The 17,241-nt window shown below is 33.7% G+C and overlaps 2 protein-coding genes and 1 non-coding gene across 3 annotated transcripts; 2 read left to right on the top strand and 1 right to left on the bottom strand.

The window, feature by feature from the left end:
* Positions 1 to 475: 475 nt before the first annotated feature.
* LOC113520938 (uncharacterized) lies at positions 476 to 3,869 on the top strand. The gene is made up of 6 exons (XM_026906365.3): positions 476 to 676; positions 905 to 1,104; positions 1,812 to 1,994; positions 2,575 to 2,641; positions 3,061 to 3,207; positions 3,670 to 3,869. Exons 1-6 carry the CDS (start codon positions 667 to 669, stop codon positions 3,834 to 3,836), a joined length of 774 nt encoding a protein of 257 aa, XP_026762166.2. The 5' UTR covers positions 476 to 666; the 3' UTR covers positions 3,837 to 3,869.
* Positions 3,870 to 3,900: 31 nt separating this feature from the next.
* On the bottom strand, positions 3,901 to 3,972 carry Trnad-guc (transfer RNA aspartic acid (anticodon GUC)). The gene has a single exon. It is a non-coding gene; the product is annotated as a tRNA-Asp (tRNA).
* A 1,111-nt stretch (positions 3,973 to 5,083) lies between these two features.
* On the top strand, positions 5,084 to 15,251 carry LOC113513809 (venom serine carboxypeptidase-like). The gene is made up of 8 exons (XM_052902604.1): positions 5,084 to 5,315; positions 6,503 to 6,999; positions 8,385 to 8,497; positions 9,885 to 10,055; positions 11,195 to 11,362; positions 12,044 to 12,303; positions 13,037 to 13,165; positions 13,955 to 15,251. Exons 1-8 carry the CDS (start codon positions 5,275 to 5,277, stop codon positions 14,148 to 14,150), a joined length of 1,575 nt encoding a protein of 524 aa, XP_052758564.1. The 5' UTR covers positions 5,084 to 5,274; the 3' UTR covers positions 14,151 to 15,251.
* The last annotated feature ends 1,990 nt before the right edge of the window (positions 15,252 to 17,241 follow it).

Genomic DNA, 17,241 nt, shown 5'->3' with positions numbered 1-17,241 from the left:
AAATTGTTTATTTATAGAACCAATTTATTTCTGAATTGAAGCGCTGTAAAGCGAATGTTTATTCAATTTAAATTGATCGTATGTTGCGCGCGCATAATGCCCATAACGCATGGATATACCGTGATTACTTGGAATATTATTACGAAGATAATTACACACTCTTCTTCTCACCATGCTTGATAAATATATTTGGATGATTCTAATTATTTGCTATTCAATTAAAAATAATTATTCCACATTCAATTAAAATAAAGTTATAAAAGAATGTATTAGAGCGACTCTTTCATGTTTGTTCGTTATAGATGCGCTCACAGTCATTTATAATAATAATTTTATTTGTAATATTTATTATTAATTCTTTACTGAATCTAAACGTTTGGTAACATAATTAAATATTCATACAATTAGTAATCCTAAATTCTAAATTACCTATTTTGTAGTTTTGGTTCCGGTTCCGTTTCTCAACTATCTGTCATTTTTGCTGTCTGTCATTCAAACATGTCGATTTGAACTCGAGATTATCTTAATGCGATATATTTTTGTAATTTATTAAAAGCTACTTGTTTTGTAAAATTCAAGATAACCATTTAATGAAAAGCTTCATTTTTATCGTTGGAAAATTATATTTGCCAAATTTAAAGCTAGCTCTTAACATAAAAATACAAAATGGATACCGGTGAGCAGATTTACCAATGTTATTATAAAATCGTTCGTTGACATAGGACACTAAGAAATAGTTAATAAAAGAAAGTTAAATTAATATTCGAATAACTTAATATTTAACTTTTAAATATTTAATATAGTAGCACTAATGAACAAGAAAAAGCCTAAGATTCATTATAAAATTATTTATTTACTAATAAGACTAAATCGCTGTTTTGCCACTGAGTTTCTATTTTTTCAGACTATAAATCCAGAAAACAAGTTAACTACGATCAGTTGAAAGCTATGATAGATTTTTTGAAGGAGCATCAGCAACTCGCCAAGGGTTTGATGCGAGGCCGCCGAGGGAAGCTTCACACGCTTAAGCTGTGGAACCTTTGTGCAAAAAAACTGAATGGTTACAAAGGCGGGACTGTTAAAGATGGAAAGGGATGGTCAAAGGTTACTATCATCTTTTTTTACAACATATTTTTTTAACATTCCACAGCTGGGAATGAGCTATCTCTCCATAAGACAAGTATGGATTCTGTGGAGCTTAACATGTTGCTAATACTACTATTTTAATGAGGGTGCTCCCTATAGTATCAAAAGTTTCTTGGCAGTCTTTATTTATATTAATATTAAAAATAGTAAAGAGTTGATTGTAATGGATAAACTCAAGAACTACTCAACTAATTTAAAAAAAAAAACACCTATGGAAAGGTATACTATGAGCGAGTAACAGAGGCTATATATTATTTTTAAAAAATATATCTACCTAGGCATCTAAAATATATATATCTAGCTAAGTCAGGTCGCTAGTTATACAGAAAGGACTGGCATTTCAGACAAAACATGAAGCAAGTGAATCATTGATGACCCACTTGATATTATGGTTTTATTTTTGAATTTATATTGATCTTTCTTGCTAGCTACAAAGAAAGTACATATAACAAAGTTCTGTCAAGAATTTACAACACAAAACAGACAAAATTGTATAAAAAATATCTATTTCAATTCACTTAAACTACTTCTGTGTGAATCTATTGTGTTAATCCATTTTTACTTGACCTGGTTTACTCTCATGTTAGTACCAATTTTATCTGGTTTGTTTTTTATATATATTATACAATATATTTTTTTTTATTAAATATAATTACTAATTGCAGTATTGGTGTGACTGGAAATATAGAGTTCGCAGAAGAGCTCTAGAACTAAAGGCTGTGAAGGACACCAACCGACCAGTACCAGACATTACTCCGTTATCTAACTTAGAGGAATCCATACTGAGTATCATTGGAGATACTGCTGTTGATGATGTTGTCATTAAGATTGACCCGCTGGCCCAAGGTGTGGGTATTAATAAGTGTTCTATCTTTAATTACCTTACCCTTTATCTACCAGAGGGAGACTTTGTACAAAGGTCGATTGCTTGGGTACCTCTGTCCCATCGTGTTTCAACCGTGAAGCAGTTGTGTTTGCATGGCTGTGTTTCGGTTTGAAGAGTGGGATATGGCATGAATTTACTAGGTACAGAGCAATAACACCTGAGTCCTCAGAAATGGCAACGCAAGGAGGGTATCATGGGTGAAATAGTATAATCTGTTATGTCCATGGTACTGCTCAGGTCTATAGGCGATGGTTACCACTTTCCATCAGGTGGGCCATCAGCTTATTTGCTATTCTAAGTTTTATAAAAAAAAAAAAAATATGTCATTAACATTGATACACAAAAATTAAGTTTTACATATTCATACAATTGTAACATTTAAAACTGTCTCAAACTTAAAGAATAAGTAAATTCTATTGTCCTATAATAAAAAATTCTAGAAAGGGATGATGATAAAAACAATACCATACTTTGTTTTACTTTTTTATTTTACATTTATGCTAGATATTGACATTATAGTAAAAATATATTAATTACTGCAGGATACTGAGGATGATGATCCAGATAACACTGAAAATAATGATGAAACCTCTGACAATCAATTTCTTGGTATGTATTTGTTATTTTCATAATTATATCCTATAATTTATTTATTTGTTGGTGGTAATCTGGAACTATTGGATAAAAGAAAAACCACTGAATGAATAAAGGTCACACTATCCAAAAGGAGCTGATTTAAAATCTGAATGCTTAATGAATTTTACTTCCATTGGTCTGGTCACTTCCTGTGTACTATCATCATCATATCAGCCATTATCTGTCCACTGTTGAACATAGGCCTCCCCCATAGTCTACCATAAGGAACGATCCCGAGCCACCTGCATCCACTGACTCCCTGCAATGCATTTGAGGTTGTTACTCCTACTGCTATATCAGTGGCATTACAGGTGTGTTGCCAAATTTGTAGAAATATCTTTGCCCCCTTTCTTGAAGAATCCTATAATATTTATCTACTTCTGTGTTTACAGTGAATGAACCAGTACTCACTAAAAAGAAAAAGCGACGTCATTCTTCTTCAAGAGATCTTTCAGATTTAGATGAATGTGCTGGACCAAGCAGTCCACCAGAACGGAAGGCCAGGTTTAGTGTAAGAAATGGTGATAAAGCTGAAATAGGTAATGGAAATTCTCTACCATTGTCTTCTCATATTTACCGTCATGTGGGGTAACATAAGATTGCATATAACATATTGCAGAAAACATAGACAAAAATATATGCAAACATATTTTAGCCTTGCATGTATTAAAAATATTTTTTATTATAAACGTCATCTATTTATAAGTTACTATAATATGTACATTGCTATCTAAATAGCTTTAGTTTCTTACTTTGTGTATAGATGGCGCACTTAATTTTTTTATTTTAAAAATTATTTTTACACTATTTTTCAGATCAAATAATTTTAATGCGATACTAGTATAGTTAAAAATGAATTTTGTGTGTAATTATTATTAACAAGAGTGTGTTCATGTATTTTTGATAATATTGTTTTACATTTATTACACATAATGTAATTAATATAATGTAAATAATACTCCAGCCAATAAAATAAAACCCAATATTTGTTCTTGTTACAGATAACGACGACGAAGCTTCCGAGTTCTTAAATTTAGAAAGAGAAAAATTAGAAAATAGTAAAAAAATGTGTGAATCGATACAAACAATCGCATCTGAAATTACTAGACTGGCAGATATCATGAGTCATATTAGAGATGTTTTAATTAATAATAGAATTAGTTTATAAGGTATATTTATTAAAAAATATGAAACTACTAAAAAATAAATTTTTTTAATGTAAAACAAAGAGCCTCCCCGACGGGGAATTGAACCCCGGTCTCCCGCGTGACAGGCGGGGATACTGACCACTATACTATCGAGGAATTCATCAGAGATTCTGAAAATACGATTAACTTTCCTAACAAATCTCTTTAATATGACAATATTTTTATATTATTTCAAGAGCAACAAACTACTAGACTAGTAGTCTATTAGGTTTTTTCTGGAATTATTAAAAAAAGGTAATGCTATAAAGCAAAGAATCTAAGTAGAAACTGGAACACGGACAAAATCGCTATAAAAATCGACAAACATTATTATCATTATTTTGCTCTTTATCGCTGTCACGGTATCCAGGTTCAATCGTGACCTTAACAAAATGGGTTATCAAAATCCTTGTCCTATAAGTATGGAAGTAAATACAAAAAGCGAGTCAAAGCTAGGGCTATAAAAAACTAATTTGTGTAGTATCCCATGAAATCTAAATTATAAACACCGAGTTCCACCAGTGAAACTGAACATTATTTTTTCTAATGAAACAGAGTCATAAGACAACAAACACTTTTTAATCTTCCATAATAACACGGCAATGCTATATTGTGACGGTACGGTATAGTGGCGTAATAATTCCGTCTGCTCTTGTTTGCGGCGGGGCGCCCGTGGGAATGACAGGTGAGGATGAAAGCAGGCTAGGCAGCTCGTCGTGACAAATTCATCACGAAATGACTGCGATGGTTTCTAGGAAGAGTCGGATGGAAGTCGACCTAACACAGTATATTTCTAGCAATGGAACCACTCATTCCCATTATTAGCAATCCCTTCCTCTCCCTAAAGATGGTGGACCGCGTCGAAGTCGGCCTGATAGTTTTTTTTTAATGTGTGCAAATAGAATGGTACCCCGCTTGCGCTATCGGTATACGCTAGCGGGGCACCAGTGAGGGATGATAGGTGACTATGAAAGCAGCTCAGTTAGCCCACCATGATAAATTCGACAAGAATTAACCATGATGGTTTCCAGGGGGAACCGCGTGGAGGTCGAGGCCTGATAGAATTAGTAGGCCGATTTCTAATCTATTCAGATTGCTATTAATGAGACCCATAGACGTTACTAATAGTCCCTTTTATTTTTTTTTTTGTATTTGGTATACCTATTTATTACTGTAAATTTTGTATAAGGAAAAGTATTAAAACAATATTGCCATTTAGTGAGACGCCAAAGGAATATAGATGACCGTGTCAACTACCAACTCGCAATATTATGACAACGTACGGGATCACGCGGTTCAACTGATAGCAATAAGTACAGATACAAATACGATACACATCATTCATTGAATAAAACACTTTATTATAGTGAACTAATTAAATGTTCTTAATTTTTTTTTTGGAAGAAAAGTGTGTGTAATATGTCTAACTTAGTGTATTTATTGTTTTTATTTGTTCCAAGGTATGTGTATGCTGTTATTTCTATTAGTGTCAGTAGTTATTTGTGTAAATTATAAAAAATATCACTCGAATTATGAAATTAAATTTTAGGAATGTAAATTTAAGTTATTTTTAGAATGTGACATATTGTTTTCTTTTAATCAATCAATCAATCAATCATCTTTATTCATATACATCTGTTACAGATACTTATGATACGTCAGTCTATAATTATAATAATTACTATAGAAAATAATATTGATTTAAGAAAAAATGCAATAATTACATTTACAATACAATTCACATTAATACAAAATTCAAATCCATGCAGTTTTGTCATTTAAATAGTCATTTAATTTATAATATGCTTTTGTACAGAGAGTCCTTTTTATATATGTCTTAAATTTTCTTTCATTTAATTGTAAAACGTCATCTGGAAGTTTATTATAAAAACGTATACAGTTCCCCATGAAAGATGTACTGACTTTTCTAAGGCGATAACAAGGAACATTCAATTTGTTTTTATTTCTTGTATTGAAATTATGTATGTCACTGTTATTTTTAAAAAGATTTATATTTTTTTATTTTTAAAAATCCGTAATATTATCATTATTCCTATAATTAGCATGCATTTTCTTTTAGTTATATTTCGTGTATCTAAATAACAAATAAGAGTATTAGTTAATACTAATCTAAGAACTTGGAGTCTGCTCTAGCAAATCTATCAAGTTACCTTAATATTTTTTTAATATCTATCTTTACTTAAGTCGCTTGTGGGGTAGGCAGAGAGAACCGTATGCCAAAGGCCTCTATCGTTACATACATCTCTTTTTATACACTTCTATAACTAGTTTTATACATACACGTCGGTTCCACAGATTTTTTACTTTTGCCTAAGATAGAACATCTATCTGATTATATTATAATAAAATCGTGGGTAAACTATCATAATGAAACTGTGATTAAACCATACATAATCTAACTAACACTAAAGCAAATTTGACTGTTACCTGAATATTCGCAATACCTAGATTTCGAATTTAGATCGAGAATAGAGTACCCTCAAATAATTTGTTTTGATGGTTATCTACGTTACAGGTTTCAGTCTATATCTGTAATAAATTGTTCAACTATTTACTTATTTTATTTTATTTACTTTTTACTTATTGTATGTTTACTTACTGTATGTTGTAATCTTTTCATATTCAGTATATATGGAAGAACCGTACTAAATAACGATAAAGAAAATATAATTCCATTAAATGACACGAAAAATGACAAACTTTTATTGGATTTACCTGTATACAATTTGCCAAATGATACTGATATTAATTGCAAATTGAACGCTGTCGATATATCAAATAACATAGAGGAACACAATGAACCTTGTGACCCTGTGTCTAAAGTTAATAATGGAACGGCGTTAATTCTAACACCGTATATAGAGGAAGGTCGGATCGAGGAGGCTCGGAATGCGTGCGCAGTAGATCCTCAAGTATTCCTCGGCATCAGGAGTTATTCGGGTTTCTTCACTGTAAACAAGACATACAACTCGAATCTGTTCTTTTGGTACTTTCCCGTGGAGAATAAAGCAGTGAATGAGACACCCTGGATAGTTTGGTTGCAAGGCGGTCCCGGAGCTTCGAGCATGACGGGGCTTTTTGACGAGATCGGGCCCTTCAAAGTGGTCGACGGGACTTTGATACGTAAGATAGTGGTAGTCATAATTAAAATTACATACTTTTAATTTATAGTAGATTAATTTTGCGGATCTAATTAAGCAATAGTCAATTATAATGTGTTACATATATAATTGATTGTTATTTAATTAGATCCGGAAAATTAATCTAAATGATTTCATAGTACAATGTTTATGTACAATGTATTTAATAATACACTATGTGTGGTACTGGCGTAAAAATATAAGAAGCGATCCGCTCCGGTTTCGCACGTAGACATATAAAAGATAAATTAGTATTTTTTATTAAAAGGCAAAATTTTTAATATCTTTCATTATATTTCTGTAATTTTCGTAGAGTTCTCTATTTTTTTTCAAAATCATATATAGCCTATGTTACTCGCCGATAATGTAGCTATAGATGAAATAATTTTTAAAATCAGTTGAGTAGTTATTGAGTTATCAATTACAAAAAGACAAATATACAAAAAAACTTTTTCTTTATAATATTAGTATAGGTGTATGGTGCTTCTTTAATTATATTTCCAGAATGTCGTAAGTCTGAAAAAGTGATTAAGGTAACTAAGTACAATAAATTAAAAGTACGAGAGTATTAGAGAGATGGTAGTTAGATAGAAACCTCCTCTTTTGGAGATAATTTTAAGAATTAAATTAAGTACTATGTACTCAGTGTTGATAATAATGTTTTAGTTATTTATACCTTTTTTTTTGCACAGACATACTTAATCATATTTCATGAGTGTATTTTTTTTTATTTATTTGGAGCATCTATTTATTACAGTTATGTTTTGTGAACTGTGATGTGGATGATGTTTTCCTTATTGCATTAAATTTACATATTTGTATGTATATTATTAGTAATAGAATACTCATTTACTCGTATTACTTACAATCTCAGTATATATTTACCTAACCTGCTTATATGGGGGGAAGGGATTGTTAGTAATGAGGAAGTTAGTCCATATCGCTATTAATATATCTTATCAGGTCGACCTCCACGCGGTTTCTTTGGAAACCATCGTGCTGAATTCCAGATGTATTCATCACAATGGGCTAACTGACCTGCCTTTTCATCTTCACCTTTCATCCTCACTGGTGACCAGTGTTTACCGTTAACGCAGGCGGGGTTACCATTCCATTATCATCCATTAAAACCTGCTTATATGGGAGGAGGGGGGGGGGAGAGGTTATTAGTAATGGGTAAAAAATTCATTGCTATCAGATTAACTTCCACGCGGAAACCATAGTGGTTAATTATTGTTGAATTGATGGGCTATTGATTAACTGATTTACCTTCCATCCCTCACCTGTCATTCACAGGTACTCCGCCCGTCTATACCGATAATCACTATTTTATCTTCATGCATAAAATAACCTGCTTACACGTTTCAGAGAATCCGTATACATGGCTTCAAAATCATTCTCTCGTTTTTATCGAGAATCCGGTGGGCACTGGATATAGCTTCACTGATCACGTGGACGGATATGCTAAAGATATGGCTACGGTAAGTCAGGAGTAGTGTTACATTCTCGTGAATAAATTGTGTTTGTTATCTTCTTCAGCATTATATCAGCCGTTATCTGTCCATTGCTGAACATAGACTGCAATAAGGAACAGTCCTGAGCCACCTGCATTGTTATCTTTGGTTGTCACAAAATTCATTATTTATAAATCAAAGGGAGACTATAAGTTCATCAAATTCTTATTATCCAGTTATATGTACTGAGAAATTGTTCGGATTGATACCTGCTGCTGATTTTCACCACCGTACAACCCGCCACAAACTAAAGTTTCATCCCAATCATCTGGACGAGTGGCGGTCTTCCACCGTGCGTTTTTCAAGGCACTTTCGTGTGCGTGGAACGCACAACCATTCTTTGGAATCAACTTCCAGCAGCAGTATTTCCGAACCGATACGACAACATAACCTTCAAGAAAAGAGTATATTCCTTTTTAAAGGGCTGGCAGCACACCTGCAATGCCGCTGGTGTTGTGGGTGATCATGGGCGGCGGTAGTCACTATCAGGTGAGCCGCATGCTCGTTTGCCACGTGTGTTGCAAAAAAAAATATGGTTAAAAATGAACATGAGTTCACATTGTGTCTAATTGATATTTTTACTGATGTTTTAGTGCAATAAAGAATATTATGAATTAAAAAAAAAATTTATTATGGAATTTATATGAAAATTAATTGTATTCTATTTATTGATAGTAAATCTACTTCTCAATTAAACAGTTTTTGTCAATTCTCTAAACCGAATGAAAATTTAGCTAATATTAATTAGCCTCTTTTGTGTTGAATTTTTGTCTGCTGAATTTGCATCCCTTTTAAAACGTCTCTATAAGCTTAAATGCGTTTCCAAGCTTGATAACCGCTTGGCAGGCAAGTTTGGACAAAGGCTAATTGGCAAAATTCCCTTATAGGAAGGTTTATATTCAGGAGTGGACAGTTACTGGCTGAAATGATGAATGATGTGCTGAATTTAGGTAGGCTCTATGACTGGATATCGTTGGGGGGAAAGGGATTGTTAGCAATAGAGTTTGACAGCCCCATTGCTAGCAATATGCCCTATTAGGTCGACCTCCACGTGGTTCCCCCTGGAAACCATCGTGAACAATTATTGTTGAATTCGTCACGATGGGCCAACTGACCTGCTTCATCCTCATCTATCATCTTTCACTGGTGCCCCGCCAGCGTATCCCGATAGCGCAGGCGGGGTTACCATTCCATTATCAGTCATAAAAAAAAAAACTGGATACCATAAATACAATGCTCTGTATGTAGGTGTTATATCTATCCCTTAAGTATAGTACCTGTTAAGAATTAAAAAAACCAAGCCAGTTCTAATTTTATGAAAAAAATGTATAATTAAAGTAAAATTTGTTTGCAGTATTCTAGTCATATGTACAAAGCACTACGGCAGTTCCTGCAAATATTTCCTGAACTGCGTGTAGCGCCACTGTACATATCGGGCGAGTCGTATGCAGGGAAGTACGTGCCTTCTTTAGCTATGGAGATACACAAGCATAAGGATGCGCCTGGAAGCGACATAAATCTTCGGGTATTTTTTTTATTTCAATTCACTTTTATTACTTCAAAATAAAACAATGAATTTATTTCATAAAAAATCTCTAGAGTAAACTCCCATCGCTGAAAGCAAGTATGACAGATTACTGCTAACTAATTATTAGTAAAGAAAAAGGTAAATTTGTATACAAACATGTGTTTATTTATTTATTTATTTTTTGCATCCCGTCATTTCTATTGGATACGGATGACGGTATGCCTTTTTTGATGCGTGCATTGTGTTATAATTAGGGTACAATACAATTATTGCCGTGTGTGCCCCGGCATAGAATTGGGGCCAATTTCCTTTCTTTCCCATGGGTGTCGTAAGAGGCGACTAGGGGAGGGCGAGGGATGGGCACCAGCGTTCCTCTTAAAACATCTCTAAAAGCCTAACTGCTGTTACCAACTTGCCTGCCAAGCGTGGCAACTACTGGCAAAACTCCCCTCTATGGGGAAGGCTTATGTCCAGCAGTGGTCAGCTAACTGCTGAAATAATAAAAGAACAATTATTAGGGGGCATAGTTCAACATGTGTTTATTAGATACACAGAGATATTGGTTATTTTGTAAGTAAACAGATATTCTATTGTGGTTCACACCAAAACAGTAATAACCTAAGCAAAAACAAAAGGATTTGAAAAGGAGCAGACATTAGATGATGTAATAAAACATTATTATAGTAATTCTTACTAATATTATAAATATGAAAGTAAGTTTGTTACCTTATAGTGCTTTAACGCCTTAATCAATCACTATAAAAATTGGTACCTTTTATCCAGGTCAGTAAACATATCCTGGCCACGCGGACGAAGTCGTAGGTAAAAGCTAGTTAAAAATAAAAATAATTTATTTAACTAAAATATACAGATGCATGTATCATTACATACTGATTCACAGTGTCTCTGGCCTCCATGCTAGGAAAATCCTGTGTTATGAATGTCAGACTACCGTACTTTACGTAATTAAATTGTTTATATAAATTTAAGAAATTACAAAAAAATATAGATTAAACTGCAAAGGATAAATACTGTTTAATAATATAGTATTGCCTACATAATGCATATAAAAGTTACAGGTATAGACTTACTCATTGATTGAAAAACAGTCGGTAAGCTTATCAATTGCATTGCAGGGCATAATGATAGGTAACGCATACGTGGAACCAGCGATGATAGCTCAGTTGGTGCGGCCGTTCTATTACTTCGGGCTTCTGGTGAATGAACAGCTGGACATTGTGAAACCACTTTTCGACGCTTTTCAAGAAGACATCGCGGCCAACAGGAGCATCGAAGCAAAGCAAGTGAGATAAGCTTAAAAATATATTTTATATATAGTAGGTTTTCTGAGGTATTTCCAATTTTATTAATAATAATGCTTTACAAATCGTACATCTGGTCACATATGAAGTATTGCTGTCACTTATGGGCAGGAGCACCTAGATATCAGCTTGAACCCTTCGACTCAGTGCAACGACGAGCTATGAGAATTATAGATGATCCCAGGTTTGCAAGCGGTATCGAACCCTTAAGTCTTAGGAGAGATTTTGCCATACTCTGCGTGTTCTACCGCTTATACAACGGATTGTGCTCAGAGGAATTATTCAATATGATGCCTACGGTCACTTTCTATCATCGTACGGCTCGCCATCGACAGGGAGTTCACACTCATACCTTACAGCCTAAATGGTCGCGTACAACGCGGTTTCAGAGACGTTTTCTCCCACGAACACTCAGGTTATGGAATGAGCTCCCTGCCGAGGTTTTCCCAAGAGACTACAGGATGGGGTTCTTCAAAAGGGGGGTAAAGAGGTTTCTTCAGGGTTGGCAACGCGCGCGTAATACCTCTGGTATTGCAGGCGTTCATAGGCGTTAGTGCAAGCGGGGTCACAATTCCATTATCACTCATTAAAAAAAAACTCATTGGTATCATTAATTTTTTTTTTATATTTGAGGGATAATTAAAGCATGATTTATTCTTCTAGAAATGGAACAGCCTTGTAACTGTTCTGCTGTACCTGTCACATCAAAAGCAAGCGTATAATTTCCTTCGTGACGACTTGCCAGTTGGCCAATACGCTAGTTTCCTGGTCAAATCCGAGGTAAAGCGGGCGCTGCACGTTGGAGATATTAGGTTCAGCTTTGTGAACCTTACAGTCAACTCAGAGCTGGCACCTGACTTCTTGAGTAGCGCCAGACCGATGCTGGAAACCTTGCTCAATCACTATAGGGTTCTGGCGTACTGGTGAGTTAATAAACTATTTTTTTTTCTTTTTTATAAACTTGGGAAATATAACAATGAGACAGTCTGCCTAAACCAAGGTCATCCTAGAGTAAATACATTGCAGTGATCATGGTACTTTTCACGTAATCTTTTTTGTCATTTTCGAGGACTAAGGTATTATACCTTAATATTTTCACTTCCACCATTCAAACCAATATACAGCCATTATACACAACTGCTTAACGGAACTTTATCGAGGTGGCTGAGATTTGTCTAAGTTGAAAAAGGCTTCAGGGTACAGGCCGTGGAATATCTAGATTGATCCATAAATCTTTTACTGCTTGAAAAAGAAGTTAAGGATTTTGGGATCATGCATATATGCATGAGACGACATTATAAAAGTTAATGAAGCCATATAGGTACGTAGGCTATATTTAAAAAAAAATTATAATAGAATGGTAACCTGCCCACGCCAACGGTATACGCTGGCGGGGGACCAGTGAAGAATGCTAGATGAGAATGACAAGGCAGGTCAGTTAGGCCATCGTGATGAATACACTTGGAATTCAGCACGATGGTTTCCAGGGGACCACGGGGAGGTTGATTTGTCAGGGTATATTGTCAGCAATGGGACTGATAATCCGCATCACGAACAATCCCTTCCCCCCGGTACGTAGGCTATTAGCATTTGGTTTTCTTTACCTACTTATTAAGAGAATGGCGTGAAGATAGTAAAATATATTTAATGTTTTAGTGGACATTTAGATCAGATGTTGCCATGTGTGTTCGCGTCCGAGATATACCGCACGTGGAAGTGGAATCGTTCAAACGAATTCCTCAACGCCACCAGAAGTGCATTCATATTTAATAAAAGGATAGCTGGGTAAGTTAATTGTTAGGAAAATTTATTTTGAAGCATAAATTACACATACATTTTACATTATAAACATATTGGTATACTTTATTTATCTTGTATACCTTTTTTACCTGTACCTTTCTGTACTAGATTACCCGCTAATTATTTTCTTTCTAACTGCATTGGGTTGGCTGAGAGATACTCTTTTAGAGATAAGCCCACCCTTGTTAACACGTTGTTAAACTAATTGCTGTATCTTTTGTTCAAGTGTAAGAAAAAATATATATATATATATATATATATATATATATATATATATATATATATATATATATATATATATATATATATATATATAATTAAATTAAATATATTAATGATTGACATTTTAGTAAATTAAACAAGAAAATTAGACAGATTTAGGGGCAATGTTTTTTATAAGACCGAAGTCACTTATTTAAAATGAAAGATAGATAATTTATTTGAAATCATTTATGATAGATACAAATAATAATCCAAACATACACATAATACACAGTAAAAGAACAAAAAGAAAAAAAAAAAACAAAAAGCACAATATATAAAACAACAATTTCCTTTTGCCCTTGTTTGCAAAAAGTTCTTTTGCCCAGCCTTAAAATTGGGTCTACTTATGGCCCTGAATCAGAAACATTGAAAAATATTTATTTGTTTTTGAAAATTAATACATAATTATGAAATTGCCATACTTCGTTATGAATGAAAAAACAAATATTTTGCTTGTATCGACAGTTCGTTATAAATGAAAAAATAAATATATTTTGCTTGCATCGTCAGTTACTTCAAAAGTGGCGGTGGTCTGACGGAGGCGATGATCCGCGGCGCCGGCCACATGGTGCCGCTGGACGCGCCTGCGCCCGCGCAGTCGCTCGTAGCGCGCTGGACGCGTAACGAGCTCACCGCTTTGTACGGCGACTACGACTATGTTGCCCGTCAATATGTGAAGAACTACTCGATTGTACATTACCTCTGATATGATGTATGCATTGTGTATTTATAGAACACTAATTGTTACTTGCGACTTCATCCACGTGACCGCAATAAAAAGTAGCCTATGCTCTTCTCCATCCCGTATGTATGTGTACCAAATTTTATAGTGATTTCATGGTGAAGCCGTTTAAACACTAAGAGGTAACAAGCAAACAAACTCACTTTCATATTTATAATTGGGGGTAGTTGCCAAGTTTGGCAGACAAGTTCGCAGTTACCCTTTGGTGATGTTTCAAGAGAGACGCTGCTTTCCATCCTTCGATTATTAAGTTCCCTTAGTCGTCTTTTATGAGACCCACAGGAAAGGAAGGTGTGACCTATTCTACGCCGGGACCATACGACGTAGAATGGGCCATAAAATAGTACTTTCGCGATATTAATAAATAAAAACAGAGATTTATAAAATGGCGCCTAAGAATCAACTCTAATATTATATCCTTAAGGTATACATATTATTTTTGCTTTACATTGATGATAAATAGAAATACTTAATACCACAACTTTTAGTTAGAATTAACCATTTAAGATTTGATTCTTAGCATTCATTACGAAAATTTAAAATTATATTATCAAAATAAGTATATTGAATAAAATTATTTTTTTAATTATTATAAATAATTCTTGATATTTAAGACATTACTATAATGAGCGATATTGTTTATCAATGTATAGAGCATTGTTCGATGCATGTTGTATGTAGAATTCAAAGGGCTCGGAATTTACGTTTGCGCTACCGAACGCAAGTGAATGAACGAGACAGCACACTTTACGCAACACATTATTTACTTCCGTACGGTTACTTGGTTATGGTTCAACGTATTTTAAAAATAGAATCGTTTAAACTGAAGATTTTTAAGTAGAGAAACCTATTTACGTGACGATATAAAGCATGTCAAGTTTTTTACGATTACTTTTCACAAAATAATAATAAACTTGTATTTTATATAATTGTTTTAAGCTATAAATTATTGAAATAATTTAATAATTGAGTTTTTAGTTATAATTTTATTTAATGTAAGTATCAATTAATAAATTTTCAACCGACTTCAAACAGAAGTAGGTACTTAATTTAGTTGTATTTTTTTTTTATTTATTACCTCATAACTTCATCACTTACAAACCGATTTGGTAAATTATTTATTTGAATAGATGCACTTACAGATTGGTCGCATAAGATTTTTATTCAAAATCGGTTCGGTAGGTTTAGTTTATATAAATCACCTCTTCTGAAGATGGAAAGAAGTGACGACGCTGAATAGTAACTAGAATTTAAATTCTTTATTTATTTATTTTTAAATTGAAACATTTCATGTGCGAGAAATGTTATTTATCAGTAAGTATTCAATATATTGAAACAGTTTCATTATTTAGCTGATCAAATTGCTATATTAATTCTATATACTGTAGTATAATGTATGAAAAATTATGATTACTATAGTAGTCGTGATTACTATACAGCGAAATCCATCTATATATTATAAATTTGAAATATTGTAGCCGGCAGTCGTGTGGAAGATCTTATAATGAAAATATTTTTTATATATCTTTCGATCCTTTTACTTATGGTATAATATAGTAAGTAAAATAGTGCCAGTATTTTGCTGAATATAAGACAATGGAACTTACGTACAAAAGATGCGAGGACATAACATTTTGGTGTTCATGAATGACAGTGTATGAGAGATACCATGGGCATCACAGTGATATCTATGACGCTGCTTATTTATTTATCCTTTAATGACCAATTTATAAAAACAATCTTTAAGCAGAAAGTGGACTTAATGCTACATAACATTCTCTCTCAGTCAACCTGTTCATGTATTTAAAACTGTTACCATTTTCCATTAAGTAGACTGTGAGTTTCTTTACTAAATTTCATAAAAAACAGGATTTTTTTTATTATTTTTTTATACAACTTAGAATGGCAAACAAGCTGACGGTTCACCTGATGGAAAGTGGTAACCGTCGCCTATAGACATGAGCAGTACCATAGACAACAGAGTATACTGTTTCGTCCATGATACCCCCTATGCGTTGCCATTCCTGAGGACTCAGGTGTTATTTCTCTGTACCCTGTAAATTCACGCCATATCCCACCCTTCAAACCGAAACACAGCCATGCAAACACAACTGCTTCATAAGAAAGGGTTCTGACTCATTTGCGTTACTTTGAAGTTGAAGTCGGTACCATAGGTGTATTAATGGGAGGGCTGGTGGGCCCTGCTCACCTCGGAATTGATTTGTATCTATCCTAGGATGTTAGTGGAGTTTTCAACTATGAGAGACCATTAGTAACTTTATATATCTTGATAGAATAATAAAACGAAATAAGTCTTTAGCCTTAGTTTATTAAATGACACTGAAATAAAATTAACAACTAATATGAAACTTTATTAAAAGTTATGAAGGATGTATTAAAATGTAGTAATGGTTTTTATCTATCAAAATAGTTTTTTAGTTCAACGAACCATCATTTACTCTGTTTAGCGTAACGGTTGGCTAGTAGAAAATGTCATCAAGCATCGAGTCCATCCTGTATACATATTTTTTTTTTCCAAAGTAGGTAATAAAAAAAAGACGGTAAAATGAAAGACGGCAAAATTAAGATCGTTAAATTGGGTGGCAAAATCTGGCACTGTGATCCTACATTCAATTTTTTCCTTATTTTCAGTAACTATTCTGTCGAGACTGCTACACAAACAAAAGAAAGTGATGGACTAGAGCGATTGTTCAATGATCAAATGTTTAGTTTCGACGATAGTGCAAGTGGTATGATGCCTAGTTTCGACAGAGACGTCACTAAACGAGTTTTAAACTCACTTCCGATTAAATTGAACTTGTCTTGTAACTTATTCCCACTCCTATGTTAATACTAACCTGTACCCTCGTTTTATTAAAATAAAGTTTAAAACAGAATATTGTGTATTCATATTTAAAAATTTGCGTTGATACTCACCTACTCGTATTGGATTGGGTGGGTGGGGGGGGATTATTAGTAATGGAGACTAAACATTTCATTGCTAGCAATATACCCAATCAGGTCGACCTCCACGTGGTTCCCCCTGGAAACCATC

This window comes from Galleria mellonella, unplaced genomic scaffold (assembly GCF_026898425.1).
Source record: "Galleria mellonella isolate WM207_F2 unplaced genomic scaffold, CSIRO_AGI_GalMel_v1 utg93, whole genome shotgun sequence".
NCBI classification, from domain to species: Eukaryota; Metazoa; Arthropoda; class Insecta; order Lepidoptera; family Pyralidae; genus Galleria; species Galleria mellonella.
This window is presented reverse-complemented; position numbering and strand designations above follow the sequence as displayed.